This window comes from Lutra lutra, chromosome 17 (assembly GCF_902655055.1).
Source record: "Lutra lutra chromosome 17, mLutLut1.2, whole genome shotgun sequence".
Taxonomy (NCBI): Eukaryota; Metazoa; Chordata; class Mammalia; order Carnivora; family Mustelidae; genus Lutra; species Lutra lutra.
The window spans coordinates 16,598,405-16,621,768 of NC_062294.1; the positions used below are offsets into that span (position 1 = coordinate 16,598,405).

At 41.8% G+C, this 23,364-nt stretch overlaps 1 protein-coding gene across 1 annotated transcript in view; it reads right to left on the reverse strand.

Annotated features, from left to right (window-relative positions):
* Window positions 1–119: 119 nt before the first annotated feature.
* Window positions 120–23,364, reverse strand: part of NIP7 (nucleolar pre-rRNA processing protein NIP7) — a 60,250-nt gene continuing 37,005 nt past the window's right edge. The window contains exon 5 of the mRNA XM_047711544.1: window positions 120–340. Coding sequence (XP_047567500.1) covers window positions 281–340 — 60 coding nt within the window. The 3' untranslated portion in view covers window positions 120–280. The remainder of the gene's footprint in view (window positions 341–23,364) is intronic.

Sequence of the window (23,364 nt, forward strand, 5' to 3'; positions counted from 1 at the left end):
TTTAATTTGGTTTGTGTTGTCCCAACCTCCTGTACCTTTCTGTGGAAGTGGAACAATTTGTTTTCCAAGAGGTGGGCACAGAAGGACACAAGTGGGACTATGATCGGGGTCAGGGTGAGGCGGTGGAAAAATACCAGTGATGCCTCACCCTCAGCATGGTTCTGGTGAAGGCCACTATTAAGCCACCCCTCCTTTGGTTTCTTTTTCCACCTCCACGTGAAATAATCCCAGTTCCTCTCACCTGCTGTTGTAAATCTGTTGTCAATCTGGGAGCCTGCTCCTAGCGCTTCACAGTCTCTGTGGATTCCCCAGGTAACCAGCTCCTCCGCAGGGAATGCATCTAGGAAGGGGAGAGTGACAAGATGAATCCGTGGGTCCCTGATGTTCTAAATTGGTGGTTCTTGTCCATTTTTGAGAAGGGGACTCAACAGACAGCATGCCTCCTCCCTACTCAGGCTCTGGGTCCATGAGGGGTCTGGGTAGTGAGAAGGTAGATTATCTTCTACTAAGGCTACATGTTAGGTTGGAGACAGTGACTCTGGGCGTGAGCCCAAGAGGCTTCCTTGTGTCCTAATTAAACAGACTTTCCTACCAGTCCTGAGCAGCAATGGACCAGGCTGCCCTCCCTGTGTGGAGTGAGACAAGAACTTGTGCGTCCTCCCAGGATCATGGTCGTAAAAGACCAGGAAGAAGACACTGACGACTCACGCCCAGTTTCTCTTCATGTTCTTCCTTCTCTAAGCCCAGAAGGAGAAAGGGGGAAAGAGAAGCCTAGAGCATTAACAGCGTTGATGACCCTCTACAGGAAGGAAATACCTGGAGCGGGAAGAAAGTGTTTTCCTCTCCAAAAAGTTCTTACTATTTCTTGGATTATAGAACGCTTCGAGGATATGAAGGGAACTATGAACCATCACCTCATTAAAGTGCACATACCTGCTGGACTTTGATGTTAGTGGTTTATATCTAGCTATCTTTCCCTTTCTTTTACAACCCCCGTTTTCCTGTAAGAACTGTTTCCTATAAGGACTGCTAATTTCTGCGAAGCCAGCAGGAGGTCAATCAGTGTGCCCCACCTCCCCTTGCTTACAGGTGAGGCATGTGATCCAATCTAGCCAATTAGAGAAGCTCATTTCCAGGGCCCTGCTGTTTCAGAAACCAGCACTTGATTCAAAGGAGCCAAACAGGGATGGAGAACTCAGGGTGTGGGAAGATTCCTTTATTCGAAGAGTTCTGAACTGGAGAAAAGTGAAGCTTGAGGCTCTCCAGGGCTATTCTAACAAGTTGAGAGAGTCTCAAGAATACAGCCCAACAAAATGGAAAGGTGCCCTCAGGACATCGTTAAACCCTTGAATCTGGTTGTAAATGAAACCTGAACAAGCCACTTAATTTTCTCTCCATCCCCCTCCCCAGCTACGTTTCTGTTCTTTGTATGTGCCCGCATGGAACTTGGCCTCCACTTTCCAGGGGTGGTCAGGCTCTGAAGCCCACACCTCCACTGGACCCTCGGAGTTCTTTCTGGTAGTGGTGCCCCTTTTTAATTTGAAAACTGATCAAGCACTCCAAAAGATTCAGATGCATCTGATAACTGAATTTGCGGCCACAGTACTTGGCTTCTTCACGTTGGCACCATTTCTGCTAAGTAACAACTTGGGAGCCATATTGAAAGCAGAAGTAGCACTGGTGTGTTAGAATGTGGAAAATGCTAGGAGAAAGTGACTCGTCCTCTTTTTCTTTTTATACTACCCACCAGAGTTGCAGGTTTTGGAAAGGATGTGAGAAAGAGAAACCCACCCAAACCAAAGACGATGTGGGGGCCAGTTAACCTGCAAAAAGGCACTAGGAATTTGATACAGGGTGGTGTAGAAAAAGCTCTGGGATAGTAAGAGCTTACATTTTATTAAGTATTTACTCTAGGCTAGAGGTTACACTAAACACTTTACATGCATTATAACCACTCTAGGTGGTGAGTGCTATCATTATTCCCACTTTGCAGAAGGTAACACTGAGACTGAGAGGGACTAGTCACTCACAAGAGAGTCCCCCAGCTCCACAGCTTGTGGAGCCAGATTCCACATCAGGGAGTCCCGCACTTCCTAACCACCATGTCCCTCCTGTTTAGCTAAGGACCTGGGTTAGAATCAAGCTTCTAGCACTTGCTGGTTGAGTGACCTTGAGTAAATGAGCCTCTCTGAGTTGCCTCACCTGAAAAATTTAGATATTGTATTACATAACTTAATCTCTTTCAACTCCAACATTTCAACACATTTTTCAAAAATTTCGAGAATTTTTAAAAATCCCCAACTCCCCAAATGAAGATTTGTATAGCTGGCCTGTGCGTTCCCCCTCAAGACCATATAGATTTGTTTTCTCAAGGATTTAGGATAAAAGGGCTCCTTTGGGTTACATATTCCTTTGAAATGAATTCAAAGGCGTGCATTTTCAAAGTGCAGGGGGAACTGGAAAGCCTTCATCCCGGGAGCACAGGTGACAAGTCCTGACCCATCCCTTCACTGTCTGATAAGCCCAAAGGTCACAGCTCTGAACTTGACCCCCCTTTTCCTTCTTCCTGCCCCTTTTGTGGGTTTTCTGATAAGGTGCCCTAAGTCAGCTGTGACCCTGTTTTCTCTCTCTGCAAACATAGTCCCCAGGGCGTGCACTCTGCCTGTGAGCTCCCCAGCTGCTTCCAGCTCTCCCTCTGCCCACAGCCCTTTAATTGCTGCATTCCAACAAATTAGCCATGTGACAGTAGATTATTTTTAACTTCAATAGAGCAGCTCCCTCTCTTTTAATATATCATGCTTGGCCCACATTCCCTCGGTGAAAAGGGCACCATCGGCTACTTCTGAGAACTTTTAATTACTCCAATTGTTTGAAACCCCCTTAGAAGCTTAGAAAAAAATATCTATTTCTCTCTCCGTTCCCAGTTTTCCCATTTCTTATTTAATGGGAGCTGAGGCTGAGTCCAGTCTAGGGACTTACCAGCTTCAACAGGTCTCCCCAAATCCTCTCCAGACCCCTCCCACCTGTTCTCCATGGAACTTTTTTTTTTTTTTTTTTAAGTGCAAATCCACTGGGAGGATGAAGGATGGACAAGTTCCAGAGTGACAGGGACTCCCCGACTCAATGCCACAGAGAGCCCGGAAGATAACAGGAATGGAGGGAGGTTTGGTGGCCCCAGGAAGACTGAGTGCTCAGCCCCTCCTAGGTCTTGGGATCCTCCAAGAACATCCTGATAATTGAGCTTGAGCTTGAGTCTGAGCCTTCCAAGTTTGAGAAAACCACCAGAACAGTAAGCATCTCAATGGCCATCACATGGACCAAAGGCCTGTCTCCAATTTTTCTGAATGTCCTAACCCCCAGGTACTTCTCTAATCTCAGGAAGCCAAGTGGGCTGTGTGGCCAAAAATGACTGGGATTATATCACCCACCTCCACCCAGAAAGGTAGAGACTGAGTTGCATTTAAGTTTGATCCCCCCACCACCACCACCAAATTGAGAAATGTGCAATTTTTTATACGTGAGTTTTGCAAAGTAGCTCCAACAGGTTATATCGGTATGGGATCATTCCAGCCATTTGCTATGCTATATGTATTTTGACATACAGTGAATTATAAAAAGCTAGGGGTGTGTGAGAGAGAGAGAATGGGTGTAGTTGTATGTTGGTAAAAGGGAAAAAGAAAGTGTCCCAGGCAGTGGGAATAGCATATATGCAAGCTGTTGTGTGGGAAAAAGCATTGTGTTTGGGGAATTTAAAAAAGGCCATTGTGACTGGAATCTACAGAGATTAACTATGCTCCCAAAGTCCAGTTCTCTCAAGTTTTTAAAATTGAGGTATATTTTACATAAAATAAAATGCTAACATTTTAGTGTATAGGTCAGTGAGTTTTGACAACTGTAAACGCTGCTACCCATATCAATATTCAAACTTTTCCATATCTTCAGAAAGTTCCCTGGTGCCCCTATCCAGTCAATGTGCCCAACCTCAGTGGTTGCTGTTCTGATTTCTATCACCATGGATTCAACTTGTTTGTCCTTGACTTATCATCATAAAAATGGGATGACAGGGGCACCTGGGTGGCTCAGTTGGTTAAGCGACCACTGACTTCGGCTCAGGTCATGATCCTGGAGTCCTGGTATCAAGTCCCCCATGGGGCTCCCAGCTCCACAGGGAGTCTGCTTCTCCCTCTGACCTTCTCCCCTCTCATGCTCTCTCTCACTCTCCCTCAAATGGATAGATAAAATCTTTTTTTTTTTAAATGGGATCATAAAGGGGCGCCTGGGTGGCTCAGTGGGTTAAAGCCTCTGCGTTCTGCTCGGGTCATGATCCCAGGGTCCTGGGATTGAGTCCGGCATTGGGCTCTCTGCTCTCAGGGAGCCTGCTTCCCTTCCTCTCTCTCTGCCTACTTGTGATCTCTGTCAAGTAAATAGGTGAAATCTTAAAAAAAAAAAAAAATGGGATCATATGTACTTTATGTGTGTACTTCTTTCTACAATACATCATCTGTATTGTCCTAACATTTCCAATCTGTATGGTGTTTTTCTGTTGGATTTGCAGGAATTTGTGAGTTTGAGCCCCACGATGGGTACAGAGCTGACTTTAAAAAAACACTTTTTAAAAAAAAATGTGTGTATGTATGTGTGTGTGTATATATATATATATATATATATAAAGAGAGAGAGAGAGAGAGAGAGAGAGAACCAGAATAAAATCCCTGCCTTCATGGGGCTTCCATTCTAGTGATGGGACAGGAGAAAAAATAAACAAATAAAAAATGTGTATCATTAATGTAAAATGGGAGAATAAAAGGAGGGGAAGAAAACATAAATGTATTATTTTATTTCTATTTATTTAATTTTTTTTACATTTATATTTTAGTTTTATTTACATTAAAGTTAGCTAACATACACTGTATTCTTAATTAGTATGTAGAATTTAGTGATTCATGAGTTCTATATAGCACCCAGTGTTCATGATATCAAGGTCCCTCCTTAATGCTGATCAGCCAATTACCCCATCTCCCAATCCATTTCCCCTCATGCAACCCTCAGTATATACCCTATTTAGTTAAGAGTCTCTCATGGTTTGTCTTTCTCTCTGTTTTTAGCCTGTTTTATTTTTCTTTCCCTTCCCCTATATTCATTAGTTTTGTATATTGAATTCCACATAGGAATGAAATTCTATGGTATTTGTCTTTATCTAAGTGACTTATTTCACTTAGCATGATATCCTCCAATTCCATCCACACTGTTGCAAGGGAAAATATTTCCATTTTTGTTTGTTTGTTTGTTTGGTTTTGGTTTTTGTTGTTGTTGTTGTTGGCTGAGTAATATTCCATTGAGTATGTATACCAAGTCTTCTTGATTCATTCATCAGTGAATGGACATCAAGGCTCTTTCCATGGTTTGGCTTTTGTAGATATTGCTGGAGTAACACTGGGGGCATGTGCCTCTTCTAATCACTATATTTATACACTCTGGATAAATACCTAGTAGTGAACTTCTGGGTCATAGGATAGTTTATTTTTATCTTTCTGAAGAACCTCTGTACTATTCCCAGAGTGGCAGAACCAGTTTACATTCCCATCAGCAGTGTAAGAGCGTTCACCTTACTCTGCACTGTGCTGTTCATTTGAGCAATCTGATTGGTGTGAGGTGGTATCTCAGGATGGTTTTGATCTGTATTACTCTGATGAATAATGATGTTGAAGATTTTTTTTCATGTGTCCATAAGCCATTTATGTGTTCTTTGCAGATTTGGCTGTTCATTTCTTCTGGCAATTTCTTGATTGGACTTTTTGGGGGGTTGATTATTGAGTTTGATGAATTTTTCTTAGATTTTGGAGACTAGACCTTTTAGGTCAGTTGCAAATATCTTCTTCCACTCTGTATTCTACATTTCAGTTTTGTTGATTGTTTCTTTTGCTGTGCAAAAGCTTTTTTTTTCCTCATGAAGTCCCAGTGGTTCATGTTGGGTTTTGTTTCCATTGCCTCTGGCAAGAAGTTATATTTGCCAAGGTCAAAGACGTTGTTGCTTGTGTTTCGCTCTAGGGTTTTGATGGATTCCTTCCTCACAGTTAGGTCTTTCACCAATTTTGAGTTTGTTTTTGTGTATGGTGTAAGAACGTGGTCCAGGTTCATGCTTCTGCCTGTGGCTGTCCAATTTTCACAACATCATTTGTTGAAGAGACTGTCTTTTTTTCCCCCCATTGGATAATCATTCCCCTTTGTCAACCACTTGGAGACCATAGAGTTGAGGGTCCATTCCTGGGTCTTCCAATATGCTCCATGGATATAGGTGTTTGCTTTTGTGTGAGTACCATACTGTCCTGGTAATTACAGCTTTGAAATACAGCTTGAAGACTGGAATTGTGATGCCTCCAATTTTCATTCTCCTTTTCAACATTCCATTGGCCTCTTGGATTGTTTTTTGATTTTACACAAATTTTAGGATTGTTTGTTCCAGCTCTCGGTATTAGAACGGGGAAGCCGGCTACAGAGACAGAGCCGAGGAGTGACTCTCAGCTCGGGGTTACCTTGAACCGGTCGCAGGCTCGGTTGGCTCGGAGCGCGGCCGGAGGCAAGGGTGACGGGAGTCATTGGGCGCTGTTCTCTGAGGGTGCACTGAGGAGTGGGGCCCCGGGCTCTCGGCTCCTCCGGGCCGGAGACTGGGAGGCCGCCATCTTCATTCCCGTCCTCCGGAACTCTCTATTTATTTAATTTTTAATTTCTTAATTTGTAAGTTTATTTTTTAAAAGAGACTATTTGTCAGAGAGAGAGAGCAAGTGCACAAGCAGGGGAAGCACAAGCAGAGGGAGAAGCAGGCTCCCGGCTGAGCAAGAAGCCCAACGTGGGACTCGCCTCCAGAACACTGGGATCATGACTTGAGCAGAAAGCAGACCCTTAACTGACTGAGCCACCCAGGCATCCCTATTTATATTTTTTTAAAGCTTTTTTTTTTTTTAGTAATCTCTATACCCAACATGGGGTTCAAACTCATGACCCCAAGATCAAGAGCCACACGATCCACTGACTGAGCCACCTAGGCACCCCACAAATGTGTTCTTTTAAAGCTGCATAAAATACCTATCTCAGAGAAGAAACCCAGAAACTGACAGGCCCAAGGAAGGGAACTGGGCAGCTGGGGGAACACGGGCAGAAGAACAAAGTCACCTTCTGCTCTGTGTATCTTCTGAATTTATAAACGATTGAATGTGTTATCTAATCCAGAATTAATGGATATAATTACAATAGTTTTGTTAAGTTGGAAGAAATGTTTGGCAGTATTGCCAAGCACCTGGGCCCTGAAGTTGTGGGAAATGCCTCATGGCGTTTTAATCAGGGCAAGAGGAAAGGGCGGGCTCCCAGCTGTCACTCAGGACAGTCAGGAACCAAGTTGTACCATCACTCCGGTAAGATAAAAGAGCCACTGAGAGGACAGAAGGAAACAAAATTGGTCTTGAGTCACATATGTTTCAAGGGTATTTATAAAAGGCTTAGGCAGCTCCTTCTGAAATTTGAATTAATGTCAAAAGAGAATCATTTCAGGAAGTGTTGAGTTCCTCTCTTCAAACTTTTTGGGACCATCCCACACTGGTATGAATCACATAGACCCAAGTTCATTCACAGGGAACATCTGTGTGGGGGGAAGTGGGGGAGCACAATAAAGAGATCATCTGACACTGAACTTGGACACCTATTGTCTTTTTACCCAGCTTCCCTCGGGATGTTCATTTCTTTGGTTATATGGAAAGGAAGGTCTATAAAATGCTTATGGTTATTATTTGGGTTTATTCATATAACATGTGAAAATGGCAATTTGGAAGAGGAGCATGACTGAAATCTGCATTCTTTGTGAACGTTTATATTCCAGAAGCTTTGCAGAGTTGTTGGAAAGTTGCTTTGTGTTTTCTCTCTCCTTATGGCCTCTAGTCAACCAAACTGATAAAAAAAAAAGGGGGGTTGCCGAGCTGGCTTCCCCTTGTCTACTCGAGATTCTCTCCTCTCTCTCTGCTCCTCCCCTCATGTGCTCTCTCTCTCAAAGAAAGAAATGAAGTATTTAAAAAACAAACAAACAAAAAACAAAATGATAAAAAAAGTTCGGCTTCAAATATTAAGTTTATAATTATTTATCTTATCTCAATAAATTACCTCTTTCAAAATCCTACCATTATTTTCCCTATATTTTCATTAACTTTTAATTGCTTTAATATAGGAATACAACCTTCCTTTAAAAAAAAATAGAATGTTGCAGATAAACTTTTTTTTAAATAGAATACTTCCTCTTTTTTTTTAATTTTTAAAGATTTTATTTATTTATTTGAGAGAGAATGAGTGAGAGAGAGCATGAGAGAGGAGAAGGTCAGAGGAAGAAGCAGACTCCTCAAGGAGCTGGGAGCCTGATGCGGGACTCAATCCTGGAAGTCTGGGATCATGACCTGAGCTGAAGGCAGTCGCTCAACCAACTGAGCCACCCAGGCGCCCTGCAGATAAACTTTTGGTTCTCCTTAGTCATTTTCCATAATACTAATTTAACTGGCTACAAGTGTGGCTGGCAAATAATTACTATATCACAGTGATTCTAATACGCAGCAAAGTATGAGAATCACTTGTCTAACTGATATAGGACCCCAATGTTCTTGGAAACTCAATACTAGAAATGATGGGAAATACATATTTAAAAAATATAATAGATAGTTTTCCTTCTTTAAGTGAAGGGTAAGATTTGCCTTTCAAAATGGATTGCATTTTAGCCAAAACGTTTCAGTGAACTTTTGGATTGTGCAAATAAAAAGCCAATATGCCATTCTAAAATGGGGACAAAGAGACGCTAAGATCGCCATATAAAAGTTGTCGTTGTTGTTGGCATGTTGCATTTCTGTTATAGTATTAAGATATGGCTGGAGACTGGGATTGAGGAAGAACTGATTAAAGAAGTTTCTTGGCTAGGGAAGAGAGGGCCATAAAAAAGACCCCTGGGAAAGAGTCAGGCTGAGACTTTGAGGACCGTGTTGTCCAACATGGTAGCTATCAACCACATGTAGTTATTTAATTCTAAATGTAAGTGAATTGAAATGAAATCAGATTAAAAGTTCAGTCCCTCAGTGATGGTAGCCACAATTCAAGTGCTCACCAGCCACTTGTAATCAGTGGCTACAATACTGGGTGCAAATATAGAACATGTCCCTCATGAAAGAAAGCTCTATGGGACAGTGCTATCCTAGAAATCATTTTACATGGTTTTACCTAGCAGCTAGTTTTAAATTTTTATTCACAAAGCATAATTACTTGCTTTACTACCAAGCCATCAACAAAGTTTTAAAATAATAGTAACAGCTAACATTCATTGAATACTTATGTAATGGTCAGTTTTCTTGGTTGCAGACAACAGGTTTCACTCTTGTTATTTTAAGCACAAAGAGATTTACTGAAGGGTATGGCTAGCTGACAGAACTATTTGGAAAGTTAAGAAATACACTCTAGGGGCACCTGGGTGGCTCAGTGGGTTAAAGCCTCTGCCTTTGGCTCAGGTCATGATCCCAGGGTCCTGGGATCAAGCCCCACATTGGGCTCTCTGCTCAGCAGGGAGCCTGCTTCCCCTCCCTCCCCGCCCCGACCTGCCTCTCTGCCTACTTGTGATCTCTGTCTGTCAAAATAAATAAAATTTAAAAATCTTAAAAAAAAAAAAAAGAAAAATACACTCTAGGCTAAACATCCAGGAATGACTCCAAAATTATACTACAGAACTGGGTTGACAAGCAAGCTGCAGCCTCTGCCACCATCCAGAAGATTCAGAACTGCTAAGTTGCCACCAACAGCTGCTGGCTCCAGAATCATGTTGCCTTTGCCATGATCAACACCAGGAAAATGGATGCTTCACACCTGCCTCTCCACAGAGTTCATAGCTTTGAAGTCTCACACAAATGGCATCTACGTCACAAACAGAATCAGAGCTGAAGGGAGCTTGAGAAGTGTAGTGTTTAGCTTTGTATTTTCTGCAGTTCCAAAAGCAAGGTTAGAAAGGGGTTGAAATGGATTTTGAGAGAAGCAGTCGAAAGTATCTGTCACAACTTGCCATGTGCCAACTCCGGTAAACATGCCTGATCTCATTTCATTCTTACAAGAATTCGGTGAGGAAGGCCCTATAATTATCCCCATTTGACAGATGAGGACACTAACTACAGTAAATGGTGGGACTCCCAGTATGAACTTAGTTGTGCTTTTGGAAGTTAAAGGAGCCCTCTGTCCACTCCTGGAAAGAACTAAAGGGAAGCAGGAAAGGGAAGAAGCCAGGACGGAAGATGACAACCCACGGGAATAAAGCAGCAGTCCCAAGGTGACAAAGGACAGCCAGAATGAATCTGAGAACTCAGGAGTGGGGTCAGATTCATGCCAGATTTCAGAGTCCCTACTCTCCCTGCAAAGTCCATGCTGCCCCCAGTGGGAAGAACCAGAACTTACAGACACATGACAGAACACTTCTCTGGTTTCAAAGGTCCCAATTGCATCTGTGACATAGAACAGAACACAAAAGTAAAGAACTCAGCAGGGAAGGCTTCCAGAAGGAGGTGAGTTTTCAGTCGGTTTTAGAGAAGAGAAGTGTTAGCTTATCTACTGCAGTCAGAAAGCAGAGGGTTTCAGATGAAAGAACTCTTATGTCTCATGCCAGGACTCAGACAGCCACTGTAGCAAATCAAAGGAATGTCCTTGACTGAGGAGGAAAGAGGTGGCTCAGTGTTTAGGAGAAAACAATAAAATAATCTGTGGGGAAGGGAATTGATTGCAGGATAAAATCACATGAAACCCGCCCCATGATTATAGTAATCTTAAAATATTAATAAAGTATGGATTGAAATTCAATTTGGAGCAAAATGAAAACCTCAGAGAGTGAACCCAGAAATTTTCTTTTTTCTTTTTTTCCCTTTTTTTTTTTTTAAGATTTAGTTTATTTATTTGAGAGAGCACAAGTTGGGTAAGGAGCAGAGGGAGAAGCAGACTCAAGTGGGGTGAAGGGCAGAGAGAGAGGGAAGCAGATTTTCCGCTGAGCAGAGAGCCTGATGCCTGGCTCAGTTCCAGGACTCTGGGATCAAGATCTGAGCCAAAGGTGGATGCTTAACTGAATGAGCCACCCAGGCGCCCCAAGAACCCAGAAATTTTCTAACAAACACTCCAAGTTGATCTGTCTTGATTTGCCGTCACAAGGGCTGTTACCAGCCCCAGTTCTCCTTCCCTGGCAAAAAGCCCAAGCTTCTGGTGCCTCAGGTCTGGCGCTCCTTTGCCATATTATTCTTTCCTGGAGACATAAGATAACCATGTCAGGGAGAAGAATGAATCTCAAGGAAATGGGTCGCTTGGTGCTGAGAGCTTCAGGAGCTTTGAGAAAGCAGTGTCAACATCACAGAAATGTGGTAGTTATGTGTGATTCTTACTTTGCTTAAGCTTTATCAAACAATACTATTAACTAACATTCCATCAAGCCTCCCCACTTGCTAGGTCCTAGGCTAAGCAGATTAATAATGCTTTATATCATTTAACTCTCGCAACAATTACTTATACTAGAGGCTATTAATATTCCCATTTTACCAATAAGGAAACTGTGGCTTAAGAGGTCTCACAGCTAAGAACTGGACTCTGAGGCCCATAGATCTAGCCATCCTGCTATGGTGCCTTGATTTCTTCTTTGTTAATTGTGTTTCCCTATTATTTTTCACGTTATGTTTATTTACTCATTGCCTCTTCCCTCCTCCAAAAACTGGAAGTTTCTTAAATGTGATGATCCAGTCTAATTCATCTTTTGATACCCTTATCCTCAATACCCGACAAAGACTAGCACATAGTGAGTGCTTCATATGTGTGAGCTAGACAGCTTTGTGATGTAACAGCCACTCACTTCATATAGTTAAACACACTGACTCTCTGTAGATCTTCATGGCTTCTGGATAACAAGTTGGTGATGTGTGTCCTCTCCATTCATATAGTGTCATGGTCAAGGGTAAGGGTCTTGGAGCCAGATAGTTACAGGTTTGAATCCTGCCTCAGGCACTTATTAGTGGTATAACCTTAGGCAAATGTTAAAAGAAAAAAAAAAGTTATAATTTATAAAGGGTTATCTATAAAAGGAGCACTGCTCTTGGGTCATGAAGAAATAGCTGGAAAAGTTTATGATTCAGATGCTTAAAAATAATGTACATGTGGAGGCACCTGGGTGGCTCTGTTGGATGAGCATCCAACTCTTGATTTTGGCTCAGGTCATAATCTCAGGGTCACGGGATTGAGCCCTGTGTGGGGCTCTGTGCTCAGCGGAGAGTTTGCTTGTCCCTCTCCTCCTGCTCCTGCCCCTGCTCTTTGTCTCTCCCTCAAATAAATAAATACATTTAAAAACTATGTATATGTGTATGTAAAAGCACATGAAAAGATGCTCAACATCACTAATCATCAGGGAAATGCAAATTAAAATCATGGTAAGATATCACCTCATTCCTGTCAAAATGGCTATTATCAAAAAGATAAGAAATATCAAATATTGAGACATCTGGGTGGCTCAGTTGGTTAAGCATCTGCCTTTGGCTTAGGTCACGATCTAAGGGTCCTGGAATCGAGCCCCGCATTGGGCTCCTAGCTCAGTGAGTGGTTAGCCTGCTACTCTCTCCCTCTGCCCCTCCCCTGGCTCATGCACTCTCTTTATCTCTCTCCCGCAAATAAATAAATAAATAAATAAAATCTTTAAAAAAAGAAATAAATGCAGGCAAGGCTTTAGAGAAAAGGGAACCCTCATGCACTGGTGGTGGGAATGTAAATTAGGACAGCCACTGTGGGAAACAGTATGGGGCTTCCTAAAAATAAAAATAGAACTGCAGTATAATTCAGCAATCACATTTCTAGTTATTTATCTGAAGAAAATTAAAATACTAATTTGGAAAGACATATACACGCCTATGTTCACTGCAGCATTATATACAAGAGCCACAATTTGGAAGCAACCTAAATGTCCACTGATAGATGAATGAATAAACAAGATGGGGCATATACATGCAATAGAATATTATTCAGCCACAAAAAGAATGAACTCTTGCCTTTTGTGACAACACTTGTGGATCCAGAGGGTATTACGCTAAGCAAAATTAGAGAAAGACAAATACTAAATGATTTCACTTATATGTGGAATCCAAAAATCACAACAAATGAACCAACAAACCAGAAACAGATTCATAGATACAGAGAACAGACTGATCGTTGCCCAAGGGGTTAGGGAGTGGGAACAGACAAAATAGGTGAAGGAGATTAAGAAGTACAAACTTCCAGGGGAGCCTGGGTTGCTCAGTGGGTTAAGCGACTGACCATTGATCTCAGTTTAGTTCTCACAGTTGTGAGTTCAAGCCCCACGTTGAACTTAAAAAAAAAAAAACAAAGAAGAAGTACAAACCTACAGTTACACAATAAATAAGACATGGGGATGTAATGTACAGCACAAGGTATATAGTCAATAATACTATAACAACTTGGTATGGTGACAGATGGTAACTAGATTGATGTGGTATACATTGCAATGTATATAAACATATACATTGTATATAAATATCGAATCACTATGTTGTATACCTGAAACTAAAATGATATTGTATTTCAATTATTCTTTAATAAAAAATAGGTACTTGATAAAAGTGGTAGATGGCTGGGTTCTGAGAGGAGCCCAGTGTCTTCCTAGAGTAGTTAGCAGCCTGCTGACCAACTCAGTCTCCTCCTATTAAGAAAGATGGAGCAGCAAGAACTGGGACTTGCTGGGGTTAAATGTTAACTTGCTTGTGTTCGTTTCTCTACAACTGCCTGCTGTTTAATTTGGCCAACCCAGTGAAGATTCTTTGGTAAGCCTGTGTATAATTTGTAAACACCAGACCTACGACCTTTATACACGCGCTAAACATTTATAGAACGGGAGAATTCTCCTTTTTCTCCGTCAGTGAATTGAATAAACAACAACATCCTCCCCTCTCCCCCGAAAAAAGTATTCTTTGATCTACACTAAAGATATATTGGTAATAATTCATCCTGATCAGCAAAGGATTGTAAAGCAGATTCGTTGATAAGCCAATTAATTTCAGAGCGCACTGGAGCTTGTTTCTTCCAGATACTGATATAAATTCTCAAAGCCATAGAATGTTAGAGCTGAAAAGAGACCTTTTAAGATTATCTCTTCAAATCTTCTGATTTTAATGGATGAGAAAACGGAGCGCTCCAGAGAGGAAAGTTTAGACAAACGTTAATAAAGAACCATATAGGAAATGCTTTGTCACAATTCCTACATCATTTTAAGCTTTCTGTGGTTATTGCTTTTTGCCTCCGTTTTAATCTGGTGATCAAAATACATTATTTGGGCCTGGAATTGGAAATCTGCGGACACTAACCCTCAATTTTGTGCTGACGTCAGAGATATTTGAGAAACACTGCTGCCCCCTGCTGGAAATTTAAATCTCACAGGTTCTCAAGGTTATACGGAATTTTTGAACAGTCAAAAAAATGATAAAAGTAGTATTTCCTTAAGTTAGTAAGTTTAAATAGCATAAAGGGGTATAAAGAGAAGAGTTAAACTTGCCCCCCTTCCCAGTGATAACTGTCATTAACGATTTTATTGAACGTTCTTCCATAATTTTTTTTTAAAAAGATTTTATTTATTTATTTAAGAGAGAGACAGTGAGAGAGAGCATGAGAGGGGAGAATGTCAGAGGGAGATGCAGACTCCCCTTGGAGCTGGGAGCCCGATGTGGGACTCGATCCTGGGATTCCGGAATCATGACCTGAGAAGGCAGTTGCTTAACCAACTGAGCCACCCAGGCGCCCTCTTCCATAATTTTTTAACTTACATATTTGTATATATCTACACATATGTGCACATATGTGCATTGATCTTTGTCAAATGAATAAATAAAATCTTTTAAAAAAAAGTTGCATGTTCTTCCAGCTGCGCCAGCCAGGTGCTCCCAGGCCCCCCCAGAGGCTCCTGTCTTGAACATCTTTTTTTTTTTTTAACGGAGATCACAAGTAGGCAGAGAGGCAGGCAAAGAGAGTGGAGGAAGCAGGCTCCCTGCTGAGCAGAGAGCCCGATGTGGGGCTAGATCCTAGGACCCTGGGATCACGACCTGAGCTTTAACCCACTGAGCCACCCAGGCGCCCCTTGAACATCTTTTTTTTTTTTTTTTTTTAAAGATTTTATTTATTTGACAGAGAGAGATCACAAGTGGGCAGAGAGGCAGGCAGAGAGAGAGAGAGAGAGAGAGGAGGAAGCAGGCTCCCCGCAGAGCAGAGAGCCCAACATGGGACTCGATCCCAGGACCCTGAGATCATGACCCGAGCCGAAGGCAAAGGCTTAACCACTAAGCCACCCAGGTGCCCCCCTTGAACAGATTTTAAAGCAGTATATTGACAACCTCTTTTTTTTTTTTTTTTAAATGGGTGAATAATGGTCCATTGCTCGGGTGTATCGTAAATTATTTGTTCAGTCCTCTTTTGACAGACTAAAATGTAAATCTCTCTAAGAGCAGGGGATTTATTATTTTGTTGTTGTTACTGCTGTCTCAATAAAATTTACTTAATAAGTAACTGGACATTTTCCTAGTTTTAAATAGTTCTCTGCTTAAAAATGTTGCCCTAAATACCCTTGTGCCTGTATTAGGGGGTACTGGATAAGGTCTAGGAGGAAGTACAGGTTCAAGGGCATGTGAATTTTAAGTGTTGATAGATACTGCCAAATGAGTACTTTTGATGAAGTTTAGTAATTCTATAATTTCCATACCTGACTGGGCATCAAAGCCAGACACTCCCAGAGAATTAATGAAACAGCTCTTTTCTGCACATCCCTTCTCTGTTTTAATTCAGTAGTGGGGGGGAGGGTTCCAAAAATATTTAAAGACCCCGCCTCCGACTATGATTCCTGTGCACACTCAGAATGGCAATTACTACCTAATGTACCCATGTCTTGCTACACTGCTGCAGAGGGGAATGTGCTCTTATATCCCAACCTTCATGTGGTAACTCATATGTTATTCACCTGATGCTTATCTAGTGCCTACTATGTGCAAGACCCTGTGCTCGCTCAACCACAGACAAGATGGTGCAGGGGGTGTGGCACGGATTTCAACACTGCCCCGGGTGGTGGTGCTGGGGGCAAATGGGTGAGTTTGTTGTTGTGTGCGTTGGCCAGGGGCTGGGGTTTGGGGAGGGAGCACCATGTGGGTGAAACTTGGGAATCCTGCAGTACGACAGTGGCAGGAATTTTTAAAAGGCCCAGCCCTGCCCTTGGTGACATGTATGTGTGTCTAACAACATGGAGTGGTGCCCGCACAGCTTCTGGGTCTTCTTAGGCAAGAGCTCCTGGGGGTCACCACAAGCTGAGGCGTGGGGCGCGGCCCAGGCCTTTCCCTCTGGGCCCTTCTAAGCCAGATAAAGTATCATGCAGATGCAACACACGTGGGAAATGCGCCATGGACAGCCAACAGATGGCAGTCATAAAAAGAGATGACAGATTCTACCGTCATTCACGACCCACCCAAATGTCACGTCCGCTGGCTCTTTCCCCGGCAGTTCCCGCCCAAGCAGGTGTTGTTTTCATGTACTCCATGGCAGTTAAAATATAACAACAGAAAAAAAAAATCCACAAAAAACAAAACTATCAACCAAAAACCAAAAAAACAAACTTACTCCTGCTCCCCGAGGCTTATTAAGTCAGAACTTCTCACCACCTTATTGCATGACCCCAGAAAAAATGAAATTGGTCTCTACTTCATGGCATACACGACATCGAATCCAAGTGGATGAAAGACAAATGTGAAGGCAAAAATCTACAGCTTTTTAGAATATATCAAAATAGGGGCGCCTGGGTGGCTCAGTGGGTTAAAGCCTCTGCCTTCAACTCGGTCATGATCCCAGAGTCCTGAGATCGAGCCCCGCATCGGGTTCTCTGCTCAGCAGGGAGCCTGCTTCCTCCTCTCTCTCTGCCTGCCTCTCTGCCTACTTGTCACCTCTGTCTGTCAAATAAATAAATAATATCTTAAAATATATATATATCAAAATATCTTCTTGACTTCTGAATAGGAAAGGATTTAAGCCACTAACAGCCTCAAGACAAAGGAAGACGATAAAGAGAATGATTCAGTGACACTAAAGTTATACATTGTAATTCATAAATAGATTATGTAAAGAGTTTGACAGATAAACCACAGAGTGAGAGAAGACAGTTGCAACAAATGTAACTATATGCTCATCAACTTGTTGCAACACTAAGCTACCGCAGCAGTACTCAATGGTACTACTTTGGAAAACAGTTTGGCGTTAGCCCTTCAACATCACTGGCCACGTATATACAGATGTACACTTAATATTTTTTCTTACAACTTTCTCTTACAGTTTTCTTAATAACATTTTATTTTTCTCTGGCTTATTTTAAGAATACAGAATGTAATATACATGAAATACAAAATATGTGCTGACCAACGGCTTATCTTATATCGGTAGGCTTCTGGTCAACAGTAGGCTATTCGTAGTTAAGTTTTGGGGGAGTCAAAAGTGTTCGGCAGATTTTTGACTGCATGGGGGTCAGTGTCCTTAACTTTGCATTGTTGAGGGGCCTACTATAGTTCACAATTAAAAGGAAAAAGACAAGAAACCAGTGCCTAAGAACGTGTATCTCCTTCTACATTTTTTTTTAAGATTTTATTTATTTATTTGACAGACAGAGATCACAAGTAGGCAGAGAGGCAGGCAGAGAGAGAGGAAGGGAAGCAGGCTCCCTGCTGAGCAGAGAGCCCGATGTGGGACTTGATCCCAGGACCCTGAGATCATGACCTGAGCCGAAGGCAGCGGCTTAACCCACTGAGCCACCCAGGCGCCCTCCTTCTACATTTTAAAGTTGACATCTAAAAGCTTTCATCTTATTTACCTTTTTTTCTTACTTGAACAATAATGCTTGTGGCAGACTTATTTGTAATTGCCCCAAATAGGAAACAACCCACATATCTATGGACAATGAATAAACAACTTGTGGATTTTCATATAATGGAACAATACTCAGCAATAAAAAGGAATGACATGGGTGAATCTCAGAAACACTGTAATGCAAATGAAGTTAGACACAAAGAGTACCTACTATATGATTCTGTTTATAGGAAATTCAGAAACAGACAAACTAAGATGTTTGAAATTCAAACAGTGGTTGGTGGAGGGTGAGTGTCTAGAAAGGGGCATAAGGGAACATCCTGAGAGTAATTCAGCATGCATTTAACTAATGCAAAAGATGTACTTTCTGGCATATTACAGATCCTAACACTTAAAAATAAAACTGTGATATCACTGCCATAAATACACCCAAGGAAATACAAGTACCATACTGATTTGATATCCACCATCATCCATTTAAAAATGAAAAATTATGGACAGGCCCTTCTTGAACAGTCATACATTTTAATATACTTTTTTTTTTCTTAAGTAAGTTCTATCCCCAACGTGGGGCTTGAACTCACAACCCTGAGATCAAGAGTCACATGCTCAACTGGCTGAGCCAGGCAGGCACCTAACAGTCATATATTGTAAATCATTCTTTTTCTCCTTGAAATCTATGTCTCCAACCAGATATTACTCTAAAGTAACATGGTTTTATGTTTGAAAGTCCTCTATTCATCATCTATTACTCTGCAACAACATATGACCATATACTTTTTGCATTTACAAGTCTTAAAAAAAAAACTATCGCCACAAGGCTTCTTTTTTTCCTCTTAATTTATTTGTCAGAGAGAGAGCGCGCGCACAAGGAAGGGGAGGGGCAGGCATTGGGAGAAGGAGGGTCCCTGCTGAACAAGAGGCCCATTCTTGAGCCAAAAGCAGGTGCTTAATCAACTGAGCCACCCAGTCGTCCCTCACCGCAAGACTTTAAATATTAATTTTCTCTGAGTTTAAGCTAGCATTATAAGCAGCCTAAAATTATATCCATTGAAAATTCACCTCTCAGGGTGGCTGCGTGGCTCAGTTGGTTAAGTGTCTCACTTTTGATACCAGCTTGGGTCTTGATCTCAGGGTTGTGAGTTCAAGTTCTGCATTGGGCTCCCTGGTGGGCATGGAGCCTACTTTAAAAAAAAAAAGTCATCTTTCACTGTAATGAATGAGGGAGTAGTTAATGGGACCTTAACTAGTCTTTTTTAAAAAAAGACTTTATTTATTTATTTGAGAGAGAGCAAGTGAGAGACTGCATGAGCAGAGGTGGGGGCCAGTGGGCAAAAGGAGAAGGAAAAGGAGACTCCCCGCTAAGCAGGGAACCAGACTTGGGGCTTAATCCCATGACCGCATGATCAAGACCTGAGCCAAAGGCAGACGGTTAACTGACTGAGCCACCCAGGTGCCCTGGGACCTTAATTAGTCTTAAACTATGCTGTATTTGTATCCAAACTCAGTTTCTAACATCATAACATACACCACGGTGAGATGCAGATGGTATGCTTTATCTTTTGTAAGGTGGGAGAAAGCTGATTGGGAAAGGGAAACTGGGAGGATCTCTGACATTGGTGTAGTCTCAGTCAATTTTAAGCAAGATAACACATGAAGGTTGATCCCCCTTGAAAAGTGTTCATGCTTAGGCATATGTGTAATTCCAGTTTGAAGACCACCAGTTTAGAATGTGTGGAGATGGAATTCTGATGCAGATTTGTCTGACTCCCACCCTAGATTGTCATGACTGCCCCCATACAATCGTAATTTATTCCTTATCACTTCGACCTAAAAAAACTTTTTTAAGGAATATTTATATGCCGGGGGAGGGCTGGGGGCAGCTCTAGAAGTAATACATCAATCACCGTTGCTCTAAATTAAAATACATTAATTTGCTTAGAGTGGCTCATGGAATGCAGGAAAACATTTATGTTTACCAGTTTATTGAAAGATATGATTAAGAATAGAGATGAACATCCAGCTTAAGAGATACACAGGGCAAGGTCTGGGAGGGTGCCCAGCACAGGAGCTTCCATCTTGGTGGATCGAGGTATGTCACCCTCCAGTTACATGGATGTGGTCACCAACTTGGAAGCTCTCTGAACCCCATACTACAGGATTTTTATGGAAGCCACATCATAGGCATGAGAGATCATTAACTCCATTTTTAGCCCTTCTCCCTTCTCAAGAAAATAGCAGAAGGGGAGGAAAATTTCAAGCTTCTAATCATGGCTTGGTCTTTCTGGTGACCAGCTCCCATCTAGGAGACATCTTGGAGCCCACCCAGAGTTATCTTTTTAGAACAAGAGATGCTCCTAGTGCTCTTAGCACTTAAGAAATTAACAGAGTTTTAGGGCTGCCCGTGTGGCTCAGTGGGTTGAGCCTCTGCCTTCGGGTCAGGTCATGATCTCAGGGTCCTGGGATCGAGCCCTGCATCGGGCTCTCTGCTCAGTGGGGAGCCTGCTTCTCCTTCTCTTTCTGCCAGCCTCTCTGCCTACTTGTGATCTCTCTCTCTGTCAAATAAATAAAATAAAAATCTAAAAAAAAAATTAGCAGAGTTTTAGAAACTCTGTGCCAGGAACCAGGAGCAGACAGACAGACAGACAGACAGACACACACACACACACACACACACAATTTTCTACTATCTCACAGTGTACTCCTTTAAAGATGTCACATATAGGGGCGCCTGGGTGGCTCAGTGGGTTGAGCCGCTGCCTTCGGCTCAGGTTGTGATCTCAAGGTCCTGGGATCGAGCCCCGCATCGGGCTCTCTGCTCGGCAGGGAGCCTGCTTCCTCCTCTCTCTCTGCCTGCCTGTCTGCCTGCTTGTGCTCTCTCTCTGTCAAATAAATTAAAAAAAAAAAAAAAGATGTCACATATAATATAAGACTAGAAAAGTCCTTCTCTAGACACGAAATGTTTAGGCTCTACAGGTTTCTTCAGACTCTTTTGAGTCAGGGATCATGGTAAGGTTTCATAAAGGGTAACGTTTATTGAGGATCTTTTCCCCCTACTCACTGTAGAAAATTAGAAAAATATAGAAAGGTCTAAGGAAGAACAAATTTGAAATCTCTTGTTCTATGGTGGTTAATATAAATAGATCTGGATTTAAAATCAGACTTAGACATAAATCCATTATAACGTCTTGGGCAAGTCACTTAACCTCCTGGAGCCTCAGTTTATTCATCTCTAAAACTGGCATAATAATGCCTTTTCTGTAGGATTTTGATGAAGATTAAATGAAATAACAGCATTTATTTACCCTAGCATGGTAAGTGATAAGTAGTAAATGGTCAAAAAAAAATTTTACAGGGATGCCTGGGTGGCTCAGTGGATTGAGCCTCTGCCTTTGGCTCAGGTCATGATCTCAGGGTCCTGGGATCAAATCCCACGTCGGACTCTCTGCTCTGCAGGGAGCCCGCTTCCTCTTCTCTCTCTGCCTGCCTCTCTGCCTACTTGTGATCTCTCTCTTTCTGTCAAATAAATAAATAAATAAATAAATAAAATTTTTAAAAAAATTTTACAGATTGTAACTTCCATAAATGTGTGGTCATGTTATGTTTCTACCCCTTTTCTCTTATTTTATCTTGAGCATGAACTAGTCTTTGAGTACATAATTATTTATTTTTATGGGAGGGGCATAATTTTTATCCCAGAATAAAATTCCTTAATATGAACACACCATCATGACTTATTTAATAATATTATTATTGGCTCTTTCTAGTTCTCATTTACACTATAAGTAAGGCTGTAAGTAATCAAATCCCATGCATTTAAATCTTGGTGCTCATTTACAATGATTTCCATAGAACTAATTTTTAAACAACAGAAGTTTTATGGCTCTTGTTCTTTTTGGATTAGTTTAGTTTTGTCTTCTTGAATTCATCCCTGGAAAGGTTTTATAGATTTACACTTTCACCAGCATTGGCTGAAAGTGCTTGTTTCACAGCATCCTCCCTGATACTGGGTATTACTATTTTTTTTCTAGGCTTGCTGACTTAATTAACATATATCAGGCATTGTTTACAGGCCTCATCTCATTTCATCTTCACTACAACCCCATGAAGTGTCCATTTGGTAGTCTATACTCTTAATCAGGTGGGGGAAACAAGATCCCTAGAGGATAAGTCCTTACCCAAGCCATTAAATTATTAGGCCAGGAAAAGCCTGTTCATCATTAACTTGCTGACTGTAGTTTTCCCCTATACCACCCTGCCTCCTGCTGGTGTCCAGAGGGAGGGCAGAAAGCACTGAAGTTCTCAAAACAGAATCCTTAAATCAGAGCTGGGATGTTTGTGGTGAGTAGAGAGTGAAGTCAGGACAACCACATGATGGTGGGACTTTAAAAAATGAGGAGAAAATTCAGCAAGCTTTAGACTTAATATTTATGTGCTTTAAGTTATATTTAAGTTATAGCTTAATTTTTAAAAAGGGAAAAATGAGAATTTTGATAGAAAAGAAGAGGAAAGACTTTTCAGACAATGGATAAGCTCATAGAAATAGCTTACACTTACTGAGCCCATACAACCAGCCAAGTCCTCCACGAAGGACCCTGGAAATAATAACTCAATTTTTATACAGTCCTCATGAGGCACTTCTGTTATTTGTGCTTGACAGATAAGAAAACAGAAGTAAAGAGAGACAGTTGAGCAATTTTTTAAAAAAATGTATGTATTTGAGAGAGAGCGAGAGCATGCACTTGAGCAGGAGGAGCAGCGGAGGGAGAGAGACAAGAAAACTTCACAGTGAGCTCAGAGCCCAAAGCAGGGCTCAGGGCTCAGTTCCAGGACTCTGATATGAAGACCTGAGCCTAAACCAAGAGTCAGACACTCAACTGACTGAGCCATCCAGGCGCCCCAATGGTTAAGCAATTTGTTCAAGTTTACATGGCTAACAAGATGAAGAGTCAGAATGCAAGGCAGGTAATTTGGCTCCTGGTTAAGACGGACAGGTTGGATGGCACAACAGCCAAAATCACCAAAGATCTGTCAGAGTTAGAGGCCTCTTTGTATTCTGGAATGTTTACAACATAGAGATTTTGACAGACCAGGATTTTATACAGATTCAGGTCTATGCCTAACTAATTCAAGGGTCTAGCATGTGATTTCACAACCTCAGTGATGTTGCCACCTGCCCTCCTGAGTTGTCCTCTAGTAGTCCCAAACTGGATCTTTGCTTCTTCTAATCCAGTGAAGCAGGCAGAAAAGCCTTTTAAGCTCAACCAGTTACTGAACCTCTCAGAGAGGGGGCAAATCATTCCCACAACCGGATTTCTCTATTTGGTCCACGTGCTAGGTCATGAATTCCAAGAGCATCAAAGGAGTCTATACATGATTCTCATGCTATGTCCCCACTTCCTTCCTACACTGACTCCATGCCCGCTCAGTCCTCAGTCCTTG